The sequence below is a fragment of the Cynoglossus semilaevis genome, chromosome 12 (assembly GCF_000523025.1).
Source record: "Cynoglossus semilaevis isolate Cse_v1.0 chromosome 12, Cse_v1.0, whole genome shotgun sequence".
Classification (NCBI taxonomy): domain Eukaryota; kingdom Metazoa; phylum Chordata; class Actinopteri; order Pleuronectiformes; family Cynoglossidae; genus Cynoglossus; species Cynoglossus semilaevis.
Genome location: NC_024318.1, coordinates 15,253,122 through 15,266,002, shown reverse-complemented (window position 1 = coordinate 15,266,002; position 12,881 = coordinate 15,253,122). Strand labels below are relative to the sequence as shown.

At 37.9% G+C, this 12,881-nt stretch overlaps 3 protein-coding genes across 8 annotated transcripts; 1 reads left to right on the top strand and 2 right to left on the bottom strand.

Annotated features, from left to right (window-relative positions):
- Positions 1-24: 24 nt before the first annotated feature.
- LOC103387677 (glutathione S-transferase omega-1) lies at positions 25-2,441 on the top strand. 2 transcript variants are annotated; one of them, XM_008322433.3, is made up of 6 exons: positions 25-181; positions 1,007-1,115; positions 1,265-1,487; positions 1,573-1,674; positions 1,758-1,864; positions 2,144-2,441. In XM_008322433.3, exons 1-6 carry the CDS (start codon positions 154-156, stop codon positions 2,292-2,294), a joined length of 720 nt encoding a protein of 239 aa, XP_008320655.1. In that variant the 5' UTR covers positions 25-153; the 3' UTR covers positions 2,295-2,441. The 2 variants fall into 2 exon arrangements, with proteins under 2 accessions (XP_008320655.1, XP_008320654.1); XM_008322432.3 differs by lacking the exon at positions 25-181 and adding an exon at positions 514-758.
- A 65-nt stretch (positions 2,442-2,506) lies between these two features.
- On the bottom strand, positions 2,507-8,524 carry itprip (inositol 1,4,5-trisphosphate receptor interacting protein). Of its 4 annotated transcripts, none has more exons than XM_025061092.1 (3): positions 8,389-8,524; positions 4,752-4,802; positions 2,507-4,658 (listed from the first exon to the last, which is right to left on the bottom strand). In XM_025061092.1, exons 2-3 carry the CDS (start codon positions 4,756-4,758, stop codon positions 3,133-3,135), a joined length of 1,533 nt encoding a protein of 510 aa, XP_024916860.1. In that variant the 5' UTR covers positions 4,759-4,802; positions 8,389-8,524; the 3' UTR covers positions 2,507-3,132. The 4 variants fall into 4 exon arrangements, with proteins under 4 accessions (XP_024916860.1, XP_008320649.1, XP_008320648.1 ...); XM_008322427.3 differs by lacking the exon at positions 8,389-8,524 and adding an exon at positions 6,637-7,661; XM_008322426.3 differs by having other exon boundaries at positions 2,507-4,802.
- fas (Fas cell surface death receptor) lies at positions 7,899-12,762 on the bottom strand. Of its 2 annotated transcripts, XM_008322430.3 has the most exons (10): positions 12,606-12,762; positions 11,586-11,725; positions 11,365-11,496; positions 10,408-10,525; positions 10,241-10,311; positions 10,066-10,158; positions 9,793-9,842; positions 9,651-9,672; positions 9,461-9,479; positions 8,707-8,843 (listed from the first exon to the last, which is right to left on the bottom strand). In XM_008322430.3, the coding sequence occupies exons 1-9, from the start codon at positions 12,668-12,670 to the stop codon at positions 9,463-9,465; spliced, it is 708 nt and encodes a 235-aa protein (XP_008320652.1). In that variant the 5' UTR covers positions 12,671-12,762; the 3' UTR covers positions 8,707-8,843; positions 9,461-9,462. The 2 variants fall into 2 exon arrangements, with proteins under 2 accessions (XP_008320651.1, XP_008320652.1); XM_008322429.3 differs by lacking the exon at positions 9,651-9,672 and having other exon boundaries at positions 7,899-8,843.
- Positions 12,763-12,881: the final 119 nt, after the last annotated feature.

The following is a 12,881-nucleotide window of genomic DNA, read 5'->3' as shown; positions in this document are numbered from 1 at the left end:
GACGAGTCATTCTGACTTGCCGTTTTAAATACACGCCCACATCTGGAGAAGATTATCTCTAGTTTATATAGACACACATCCATATAAACCTGTTGTTTTCCTCAGTTCCAGTCAGACTAAAAAACGTCTGCTCGTTGTATCTACAGTAGAAGCATGTCCTCGGAAAGGTGTGCTACTAAAGGTAAAATCCTGAAAGCTTTTATTAAGATTCGTGTTTTATTTTTGTATTTATTTTTTATCTTACCTGTTGTACAGAATCTTTCCTTATGGGTTATACTTTTAATAATCCTTCTTTTACTATATTAAAAAGTTTTAAAGTTTATATCTTTATATGTAATATCTTGTAAACTTTCCTCACTTAAAAAAACAGTAGAGTCATATGAAGTCATCTAATGCCCCATATCTGTAAAATGTAAAAAAAAAAAAAAAAAAAAATTAAGGCATTAAACAAAATATATAATATGTTAGAAATCACATTTGTATGCATGTTTTTTCTTTTTTCATGAAGTACAGCAGAAAATGGACTACGCCTTGACATAAATAAACAATGCTATTTAGTAACCTAACGAAGCTGTCATTGACCGAGGACCGTTTTGACAGTAGCCCCTTACCGGAAGTAGTTTTCTGTGACGAAGCTCTTGTTCAAAAATCATGTAAATACGTTTCTTCAGTACTTCAGTAGTTCATTTGAGTTTCGCCATTGATCTCTTGCTGCAATAGAAACAGCAGTATGTCAAGTGAAAAGTGTTTTGCCAAAGGTAAGAGCTAGCTAACGATTTAAAGCATCCAGCGTCATTAGAGTAACGTTTTAAATAAGCTAAACTTCAATCGCTTAAAGTCAGTCCAAAAGGAACAATAATACAGTACAGTATTTGGAATCGAGCATACTCTTTAAAAATAAATGACAATATATGTATCACTACGTTCCTCACTACGTTTTGTACACAAAACCTGCTGTAGCACCAGACGATTACCTTTACTCTGCTTCTTATTTTTCTCTCTTTAGGTAGTCCTGCACCAGGCCCAGTCCCTGAAGGCACCATCAGGCTTTACAGCATGAGATTCTGCCCTTTTGCTCAGAGAACAAAATTAGTTCTGAATGCCAAAGGAATCAAGTAAAAAAATCATGTTATTTAATATAACAACTTAATACAGTAAAGGGCAATGTTACTAATTTTAATTTATAAAAATTACCTCTTGTTTAAATAAATTATTTGGCCCGTACATATTCATTTATGTTCTAAATTATGTTTATTGTTTTCAGACATGAAACCATCAACATCAATCTGAAGGATAAACCTGACTGGTTTCTGGAGAAGAACCCTCTCGGTCTTGTTCCAACACTGGAGACACCTGCTGGTGAGGTGATATATGAATCTCCCATCACCTGTGAATACCTGGATGAGGTTTACCCTGAAAAGAAGCTGATGCCTTCCTCTCCTTATGGTAAAGCTCAACAGAAAATGATGCTGGAGCATTTCTCTAAGGTGATGCAGATAAGTCACTAGACTTGTATTAGGCTCTGATCTACTAATCTACAAACTGTTAAATAGTTGCAACTGTGTCCTGCAGGTGATGCCATACGTGCGAAAGATCCAATTTGGGAGAAAAAATGGAGAGGATGTCTCAGGACTGGAAGTTGAACTGACTCAGACTCTGGCAAAGTTTAATGAGGTACGTTGCAAGTATTTCACCAGTGTTTGAGTTCGGCATCAAAGTTATCATACTATGATTAATATAATCTTTATATTGTTAAGGACTTGGTTAAAAAGAAGACAAAGTTCTTTGGCGGCGACTCCATAACAATGATCGACTACATGATGTGGCCATTTTTTGAGAGGCTGAATGTCTTTGATTTACAACAGTAAGTAATAATCTCTAACACATGAGGTTCATATATTGACACAACACACTAGGGTTTCCCAAACCTCAGGACAATGGTAAAACAACAGGGTTTTTAAGCAAAGATGTTCCATTTTAAGATGTCCTTAATACATTTATGTATAAAGATATGTACAAATCTTTACTTTATTAAGGTACCATTTCAATATGAATATAAAAATTGATAGGTACAAATACACAAGACATAAAAGTAATAACTTTCAGGTGTTGACTACAGAATTGTTTGTCTTTGTCTTTTCAGTTGTCTTAATGACATGCCTGAGCTGAAAAAGTGGACGGAGAACATGTCTGAGGACTCAACTGTCAAAAACACCACGCACAGTTTGGAGACCTACAAAGCCTTTTACAAGACTTACTCAGAGGGGACACCCAACTATGACTACGGCCTTTAGACGACTTTGGAAAACCTGACCGTCCATTTTTATGTGGTTACGATGATTGTGCTGTTGTGTATGATTGAAGGTGAGGAATTTGCTATTAATGGTCACTAAAATGTGATATCAGAAAAAAAAATAAAAAAACAATGTCAATGTGTAAAATGTGATATCAGAAAAAAAAATAAAGTCAATGTGTCAAAGAATTATTATTTTTTTTAAATATATTGTGTAGTTGATTTCAGAAATTTAATTTCCCAATTAACAAAGTGGAACTCGTAAGGAAACAGTTTAAACATCTCTTAATATCTCTAGGTCAGGGGTTCAGGAACCACGACAACCCAATAGATGGGGTTGATAAGGTCAATCATAAGATCTTATATTAATACGTACGACAATGTACAGTAGAAACAAAGAAAAAGCTGCAGCTGTGCAACTAGGATGCTCTAGTGATGCGTCCAGTGTAAATAGATGCAGAAGTCAAAATGCTGAGAAAGGAATCGCAGCAGCTTTTCAAAGCCACAACCTTGTTTTGTCAATGAGGAATAATACTTAACTGTATACAACTCTACATTTAAGAGGTAGATGAGCGTGCGTACTTCATGCACAAATTTCTGGGTTTGATTTCACCTAATCCCCAAGCCCAGGTCAGGATGAGTCAAGAAAGACATCTGAGAAGTCACTATGTGAACAACTCCTAATAAAAGGTAAGCCAAAAAAATTGCAGTGTATTAGCAGGAACATACATTAATCATATTCAGCAGCTGTAATACAACACCGGCTTATGCGTGACTTTTGCGTGAAGCACTGCTGAAGGCAACTGAAATTATTTTGTGTTTGTCTATATTATTAGCATTCACAAATGGTCGTTTAGGCTTTGGTGCACTCCTCCATTTGATAAGTAAGGCGTGTACTCCTGTAAAAGCACATGTGCATTTCTCAACATCTCCTGAAAATGCCTGACTGTTGCTGCATAAAGCGCTCTGTCCAACACCAGAGGTCTAAACAGATTAATAGGCTCTGCTTTTCGAAAGATCTGAGGCACGCAGACTTCCTCTGGCACTTTTTTATTCCCAACCAGAGCATGGTAAAGCCTCTTCTCCTGCAGGCTGCCGTGCAAGAAGCTGAGCACGTCCCGAAGCCTCTGGTCTGTACTCTCTGCAACCCAGGCTGAGGGCTTTTTACTCAGCAACACATGCAGCACAGCAGTCTTCAGGTGGTAGCTGGAGAGGCCACTCTTCCCTGTGAGGCCTGTCTGCTTTCTGTGTAGGAAAGTAACTATCTGAAGACAGTGAAAGTGACAGGAATTTTTTGGTAGTCGTTTGGAGAAATGTTGAAGCAAATTCCTCTCATACACAGCAAAGGAGAGGGACCAGTGTGGATCCTCACAACTCTGAAGACCTAGTGGAAAGTGTGAGACATAATAAGTGTCTGTGTCCTCCAGCTGGACCACTGGTATAATGTTCAGAACAATGACTTTCCCTGAGCGGAATCGGATCTTGAGAGCACCTGCAGCATCCAAGCTGCGAAAGCTGACCTCAAAATCATATTTGTGTGAGATGCGTCCCCAGGCTTTGGTTACAGAGATCTGAAACCACTTCATCACTTTATCTTTGGTTAAGAAAGGTTTGTCCCTGGTCACACCCTGCAACAGCTCATTAGGACCATTATCCATGGTTTCGTTCTTGCCGTGTAACAGACAGAGCACGTCCTCACCGAGGTTAGCAGAGCTACAAGCACAGCTCTCCTCACTCTCCCCCAACTTGATTACCTTTATCTTTCCACAGCCTTGCAGGTTTGGGGGTATGTCACTGCTGGAGCTGCACCACAGGTGGAACTGGAAGGAATATGGATATGGAGGCAAAATGGGCACCAAAACATCACAGATGAGGGGCTTGCAAACTTTCCAAGACTCAAACATGCTCCCAACGCCAATAAAGTCTCCTACTTCCATGTCCGTCTCCTTGTTACATACAATTCTGAGTGAATCCAGTAAGTCATCTGTTAAACCTTCAACGAACTCCCGGACCTTCCAGTTGTCATGGGCTAACGTGTAGCTGCATTTATCACAGAAGTTGCTGAGAACTTCCTTATCCAGTACCATAGCCCTGGGGCTAATTTGGCCGCTCTGTAAGAACAAGTCTTCCTCCTCAGATGTCCTGATTTCTGCATCAGTTAGTCCCAACCTGCACATCTCGACGATAAGGAAGACGATGAACGAAACAGTGCTCCAAAAGCTCCACGTGTACCCTTTCTCAGGACTGGTCTCCTCTTGTTTTGATAGTTCTCTCTCCAGCCTGGCCTGCTCCTCTACCATCCTCTCCTCATGCTCACGCATGCGAGCAATCAGCTCCTCATCCTGCTCTGGGAGTGTGGTGTTCTCTTGAGGAAAGAGCAAGGGATGATTCAATATGGCAGCAGCCACCACCACACACACTCGTGCAATGGCCCCCTGCATCTTCAGCTACTTTTCACCTTTCATACTTCAGTGCCCCACAGATAACCAGGCAGCTTTAGGATCAGATCCTGGAACAGAAACAAATATTTTAATGCAGATATAAGTGTAGCATTTTGAGAAAACAATTTAGCTTCCAAGTAAATGGAAAAACAACTCTAAAGATATATTATTATTATATTACTTTACTACCGTTATTCTCTTCTTTCCTGTATGCCCTCAGATAACAAACAAGGACTGCAATATGTTGTACAAAGGAGGGAATTACCCACTTATGAAATGTTTTCTTCAGGGTAGAATGAATTGCCACCAAAACTGCTCTGGACACTGACTGAGTATTGTAGTTAGTCAGTTAATGTGGTAGTCAGGTTTGGTTAGTTTTGACTACACTTTTTAAGTGAGCAAGATTTTTTCCCAATTACAAGACATTAAGAATAAAAAAGTACAGGGCTCATTAAAAGTAAAAACGATACTTAAAAATACTAAAAACTAAAATCAAAAAAAGAACCCTGACTTTGAAAGGTTTTCTGGGAACACAATTTTGTTGAAATTGTTGACATAATTTTTTTTAAGTTCATCTTCCATTCTTTGACACAGGAACATATTGTTGGATGTGAACGACTGCTTGTTAGGCCTCCAGCTCCTTGAGTGAGGTAGTTGTTTGACCAGTTTTGATTTTTTTTAAGTGAAAACAAATCCGGACTACTGTAAAGGAGAAATTGAAATACACTCAGTAACAGCAGAGCAGTAATGGAGTGTGTGACACTGCAGAGAGTGTAAATCTTCCTTTGAGCTGTTTACTGACATGTTTTCCAACTCTCACATGGCACAGACCAGAGTTCTCTGGGGCTGCTCTGGCTAGGATCTCTCTTGAACATTCTGGAGCTAATCCCAGCTGCCACCATCAGGTAACCAGGGGCAGTCAAGACAGTCATTAGTAACAACAGGTAATGCTCAAACCTGGTCATACCTGGGTCAATTTAGTCAAATTAGTCCTTTGGACTGTGTGAGAAAATTGGAAGACATCTGGAAAACCCCATACTAACGTGCAATTTCCATGAAACAGCGTCAGTTACCAATGCAAATGGAACAGGAAATATTCTTGCTGTAAAACTCCTGGCCTGGGTGCCATTTACTGACCATGAACTATCCACATCTGGCCCACAACTTGATTTTTTTTTTTTACTTTATACTTTTTCAAAATAGTTGTTTATGTACTCATTTGCACCATGGTATTTCACAGTATTTCTAGTGATAAAAAACCCCCAAAACATTTCATCTGATTTGAGTTTGAAACCACTGCTGTAGGCAAGAGCAAAAACCATTCCTCACCATGTAGCCATATGTATGTATAAATAACGTATAAATGAACAAGTTGCTCAGAGTTTGTGAAACCTGTTGCAAACAACTGTTCACTCCCATTGTAGAACGGACTGTTAAACGCACCTCGGCTGTTGAAAGTGCTTAATTCCTAAATGAAACCACTATGCTCTGTATTACAACAGTCGAACGGACTGTGTTGAGTTCATGCAGTCACAGGGCGTAACGGAATGAGTGAACATAGTCACTGCGTCACAGTGACAACACTGCTTAGTGATGCAGTGTGGACTCACTGCCAGTGGTTGCCTGTGTCTCAGTTTACTTAGAAACAGAAACAGTTAGCGGCCGCCCATCACTCTTTACTCTTCCTGAACACACTCTCTGTCAACTGTTCACCGGATACGTTCGTTGCTGCCTGTCAAAAACACCCAAAAAACCTCGGTACTACTGCTGTTAGTATATGACAGGATTACATAATTCGTCAAAACATTCTCACATGTCGAACAGTTCTAAGTCGGTGTGTTTGTACAGACATGCTCGGTTATAAAAGACTTGGTATTAAAAGACAAAGGAACATTTACTCACTTTAACGTCCTGGCGGAGTTCATGACAATATACGTGATATGGCGAGGTCTTAGGTATAAAAGCAGCCTCTACATCCTCAAACTCGTGAGAACAAGGAGGGAACAGCTTAACTGACCATTTTTTCACACATTTCCTGACTGTGTGCTCCTCCCATACAGACACTTCCCGCCCTGCTTACAATATTTGGGGTTTTAAGACTGTCAGGCAGTTTCAGTTGTTTTAACCGTTAGCTTCTAATTGAGAGAACTAATTTGACAACAAGTTATCAAAAACGTCATACAGTATATCATTTGACATACTGCTAAATAGAAACAATTAAGCTCTGCAAGATCGCCAATAGTTGATTATTATAATATATGGTGCATTGTATCAAAACACGTACAACTTGAATACAGCAACACGGAGGGGATCCCTGAAATGTCTTACTACTTGTTTGTGTTACATATACAGCAAATGGCAACATGATAAATAAAGTGTTTAAGTTAAAATCTCTTTATAGTCAATTTTGCTATGTGTACAGGCCATACAGTAGTAGTAATAGTAGTAGTATTGAAATCGTGATACTTTAAGACCCACTGTGGAGCAGAAGTATATTGTCAACTTATAAAATGTAAACATCAGGAAGCTAAGGCCAGGCAAAAGAGTGTAAAAAGTACTAAATAACAAAAACAGAAAAAAATAAAATAAAAATACAACTGCTTCAATACAAACTTAAGGTAGGCTCTCGTTTTGTGTGCTTTCAAATTAAAAACTTTCCAATTGTTTATTTGTTTGTAATCATATCGATACAGATGCTTGACTTTCAAATTCCTATTTCCACTCTGTTCATTCACAATACAGTAATGCCTGAGTATTAACTAAGTTTTCAATTGAACACCATATGTATAGGTCGTTCTACATCAGGCATGGGCAAACTAAGGCCCGGGGGCCGGATGCGGCCCGTTCAGCTTTTTAATCCGGCCCGCCAAGCTTTCCCAAATGATATAATTTATTTATATTATCATTATACTTCTATTGCCTGCAATACCCACATTTCCCCACTAGATGGAAATAATAGCATTTTAGCCTTTATGCATGACTTTTACATGTCATTTATCTTAGTTCACATGAATTCTCCATCTATCTGCTCCTGACCCGGCCCTCCTGTTCAATTTTAGGTACAATTGTGGCCCGCGAGTCAAAAAGTTCGCCTGTTCTACATCAACCGACTGATACTAGTGATGACCAGTCAGATGCCTCAGTACTCTTATTACTCAGTACTCAGAACTTTTATTGAAACCCAATTGCAGCAACTTGTTCTAAACTCCTTTTACTTCAGTTTGTTCTATATTTAAAGTGTCAGGCAGTCTTAAGCAGTTATTCATTTCACATTCTTTATACCAACATGGTGCCCAGGATAGTTTGATAGTTGATAGTCAAACGGGTGCTATCGTATGTCTCAGAACTTGATGAAACAGTTTTCTTATTGATTAATATTACTGTACTGTTTGGGAAGTCTGTACCAAACAAGTACCTCTTTGTATAAATTCCCTTATACCCTTGAAGTAGCTCTTCAGTAGTTTCAAAAAGGTTGGTGACACCTGGTCTAGACTTTCCCTCATTTTCAGCTATATCTTTTTTTTAACATTGAAAAAGAAAAGGCAGCTTTACTTTTCATTGCACATAACATTTGTGAGTGTACAGCGCTCACTGAACAACAAACCAAAGTCCTGCTGGGATTTGAACCAGCAAGTCTCCAATCTTAAGACTGACCTCTTAACCAACACCTTTAGGCCGAAGGCAGTTCAACATCACAACATTCTTCAGAGATATTGACAGAACCCAAATGTCGGTTGCCATCCTCAATAAAGAAGAACACAATTTCAGATTAAGAGTATGATGTAAGCATTGAGTCAAACAAACTCATGGGTCTTAAACAGCAGGTGCACTGGCAACAGCATTGGCATCATTCAATAATCTGGACACTTTCTCTGCTTTGTCTTTTTTGCCTTTCTGTCGCAGGATTCTAATCAAGTTCTCTGAAGCGGCTCTTCCCTCCTTCTCCACAAATTTTCTAAGCAACAAGAAAGTCTGCTCCTCTTTGTCACCCGGGTGGCTCTGTTCACAATTGTCAACCACAGTTGCTGACATGCCACTACGTATCGCTACAGTTCTCATATCCTTCCATCCCAGGATGCCGGCAAGTTCAGTCAGGTGTGGCTCAATATCTGAAATGAATGGGATTTAGAGAAGATTACAAATAAAAAACAGAAAATGTTCATGTCCCAACTCTTCAGTGTCTTCTATTATGGGTGGCATATAGGACGATGTAAAAATAAAAATATTATTTTATACAGTGACAATCAACTGGCGGTCCATTGACCAAATCCGGCCCACCAAACCATCCAATGCGGGCCATGACTGGATTCCAAAATTATTAGGATCAAAGAGAAAATATTATGTGGTCCCTACAAATTAATCTAAAAGTCCATGTAGTGTTGTAATAAAAGGTAAATAAATTAAAAATATAGAAATAATAAACATTAAATAATTATTTAATTGTTTTGAGTGTCTGGTCCCCATGCTGTCTGTCCAGAAAACTCTGACTCTTGCCCTCAGACAAATATAGTTGGTGTCCCCTGTGCTGTACCTTTTTAAGGATGAATAAAGAAACATTAAAACTCTTTACAAAGTTTTACATTTTCAATATTTCTACACCCAATGTGTTGTTTCTGTACCCGTAGCCAATTAGATACTTAATCAACACAAGGACATCTAACAATTGAACTTTTATTACTGTACAGTTTGTTTTCAATAAAAACTAGACTGCGTTTTTTCTTCTTACCTCTAAGAAGATGCAGCTCCTGAAAAGAAGCAGAAAGAATGTTAGTGTACCTTTTCAATTTTAAAATTTAAAAATGTATATTATATATTTCAACTGCTCACAGAAGCTTTACAAACACTTCTACTTGTCCAATCACAACACACTCAAAGAAACAACACGTTACATGTTCTATATATTTCAGATGACTAACCTGAAGACTCACCAAGTGGTAGCTACGAGTGCCAGCATTAGAAGAAAAACAATGTAAATAATGTCCATGTTTAAAACAACAAGTTAAAGCAGTGATAAATAGGACAAAGAGTAAACATGACAAATGGGTAAACGTGACTCACATGTTCACCGGCAGATCCATTTTCCTGGGCCGTGACCTGACGTTTGAAACCTACAAGAAACACACGTTACAAACAAATTTTAATGTGGGCTTTTGGTCTTACTGCTGTGCTATTACAGTAATTCTACAATGCATTTATTTCTGCCCTTTCATAGACATGTCAGACTCAGGCAACAATCTTATACTACAGCTGAACAGCACAGTGTGCAGACAATTGTTGCCTTCTGCTAGTGACATTATGCTGCGTATGGTTTGAAAAAAAGCAAATACTCACACAAAATTTTCTTTTTCCAGCAGACAGCCGCTGCCACGAAACCGAGCAAAACTAAGATTATTATCGTTACAGCAATTGCTACACCGTTTCCCCCTGAAACACCAGATAAAGAAATATGATAATTAGGTGATGAATTTTACTAACTACAAGTGTTGCTGCTGTTCTTGAACAGTACCTTCACTTCTCTGATAGCAGATAGTGTCGTTGGTGGCTGTACAGGGAACCTGGACACCCTCAGCGCCACACCTTGAATCACATTAAGAAAAAAAAGAAGGGAAACAAACAAAGGTGATTAGAATGACAGAATTATATCACCATTAGAAAGCCAAAAACAGTACTTACTCTTGACAAGGATGACAGATTTTACATCTTTCTATGTTGTCGCTGCAAAAGTGACCTTTCTTACAACGGCATTTTGTGTTTCTGGCAGGGGTACAGGTTTCTTCCACTTCCTGGTTAGCTAATGTATACCATACATAAAGAGTGGTATTAGAGAAATATTAAAAGTCAAACCACCAACATTTTTTTATTTAACAACAGCAAGTGTTTTGGTAAAACCAACATGTTATATTGACACAGTATCTTAATGGTCGTAGAGCTACAATAGTGCAGTGGTAGGATTCCTACCCACCACACACAAGGTTCTGGGTTAGATTCCACCTTGTTCCCAACCCTAGGATGGGTTGCATCAGAACACAATTTGTGTCAGTAATAATCCTATCAGTTAAAATTATTACTTCTTGATTTTTATTTCAGCAAATAGTGTAAAATTGATAATCTTGTCCCAGATAAAGACAGGACTACTTTCTTCACTTCCTTGTTACCTGAACAAAATATAACTACATATAAAAAACTTAAATAAAATTTCCCATTTTAAAGTTATCTTTACAGTTATATAAATTTGGCAATTTGAATCAATGATCCGTAGCAGTCAAACATGACATCAAGAAAGCTCTTTACAAAGAAGATGTAACCTATTTGTTTAAATTAGTTGTCGAAATAATAGAAAGAAGTGTTTTACAATGACGTCAAATTGTAATTATTTTGTTAAAACCTGAAAATATATAAAAGAAAGGTGTAATATGTAACATTAGTAATTGATGATTAAATGATACCTTATTTAATTCCAACAAAAAACACAGATTCATTAAGTTAATTAATAAAGTTAAAAAGGTACCATATGTTCATTCGTTTTATTTTCCAGAACCCTTTACCTCAAAAGCAACTCACTCAAATGTCTTGTATATAAATTATTAATTTCATATTTAGCTGGTTTAGTAAGTGAATTTGTATGCACACCATTTGGATGGTCACAGGATCTGCAGGGCTCACAGGTTTGTTGGGAATTAGGAGCATTGCTATACGTCCCACCTTCACAGAGCTCGCATTTTCCCTCATTTGATTTTGTGCAGTGAGTTTCCACACGTTGGCCTATAGAAGAAAATGTGCAAATCAGCTAAAGTAACCTTCATGATAATGACTAAGGTAAAAATTAGAGAAATGATTCTTGAAGAATTTACCTGCGCTGCATAAACAACAGGTGTTGCCTTCATGATCGTAGGTGCCATCTTGACACAACTGTCTTCTATGGCGGAATAATCCTTTAACTGAATGCCAAGTGACTCTTGTTCCATCTGGGAACGAGGTAGATGAATAAACTCTGAGGGTTAAATGAAAACAAACAACAGTTAGTTTAAAAAAAGAAGAGCAATTGCTAGCAAAGATAACTTGCATTTGACCAATTAAAATGCTCTGACCAAAGTATATAGAATGCTACCTAGTGCTCAATTTTAAATTGTATTTATAGTGATTTTAGTTATTGTTTAGAAACAGTAATTTGAAAGGTAAGAGTTTAGCAATATAACCTGTGAAATATCATTAAACTTTCCAAACAGTTCATCACTAGGTATAAAAGCTTGACTGTGATAAATATGGTAATAGAAAGAGATGGAAATCAGTTTGGGAATAATTTGATTGTTTCATTTAAAATAAATACTGAGGTAAAGAAGCCCTCTCTCATGATGTACTGTATGTAAAGGTTCGCGTTCCACTGAAAACAAATTTTCACCAAACTATTTTTCCTTGGTGATAGAAACGATATATTACGTATGAAAGTACATTAAATCAGAACACGTGTGTACCACACATCTTGCTCTACCAACATCTCCGTTTGGGATCACCCGTGCGATTCGCGCATGTTTTTTACTTTTTGGATTAAAACTTGTTAACAATACTTTGCGCTTTGTTTTGCCCCAATTTCGCTATGAACACTTTACAGTTGTCGCTCTATGATACCTTTCACTGATGTCACCTATCGAAAGTTTTTAAAACACACTTTGTATAAAATGTTTCTGTAATATGGTGACAGAAAGTTTGTGACCAACACTGATTTCTAATCTAATAGCACAGCTGTATACACCTTCAATGCTAACAGATCACAGGCTAGCGTCGACTTTAGTAGTGTTGCTCCTAAATTTCACATTTTTAGCTGCGACAGTTAACTTCCTCTCAGTTTCAGCGTAAAGTTCGGGTGTACTTACTGTGAAACATCACAGAATAGGACGAAGAAAAGATAAAATGTCAACGTATTTGAATGGGACGCCATCGTATTGTACTTCGTGAAGAGTACAGTACATCTATCACCGACGAACGGAGCGGGGAAAGACACACATTTACTTTCACTTTCGACTATAAAAACATCCACACCCAACCGGAAAGTGATCTGGACGTAAACTAGTCGACCTACAACTACATTACTGTCTGTCATTCTAATGTTTCTGTACTAAAACATTTTACACAGTCAGGTTAACATTGTT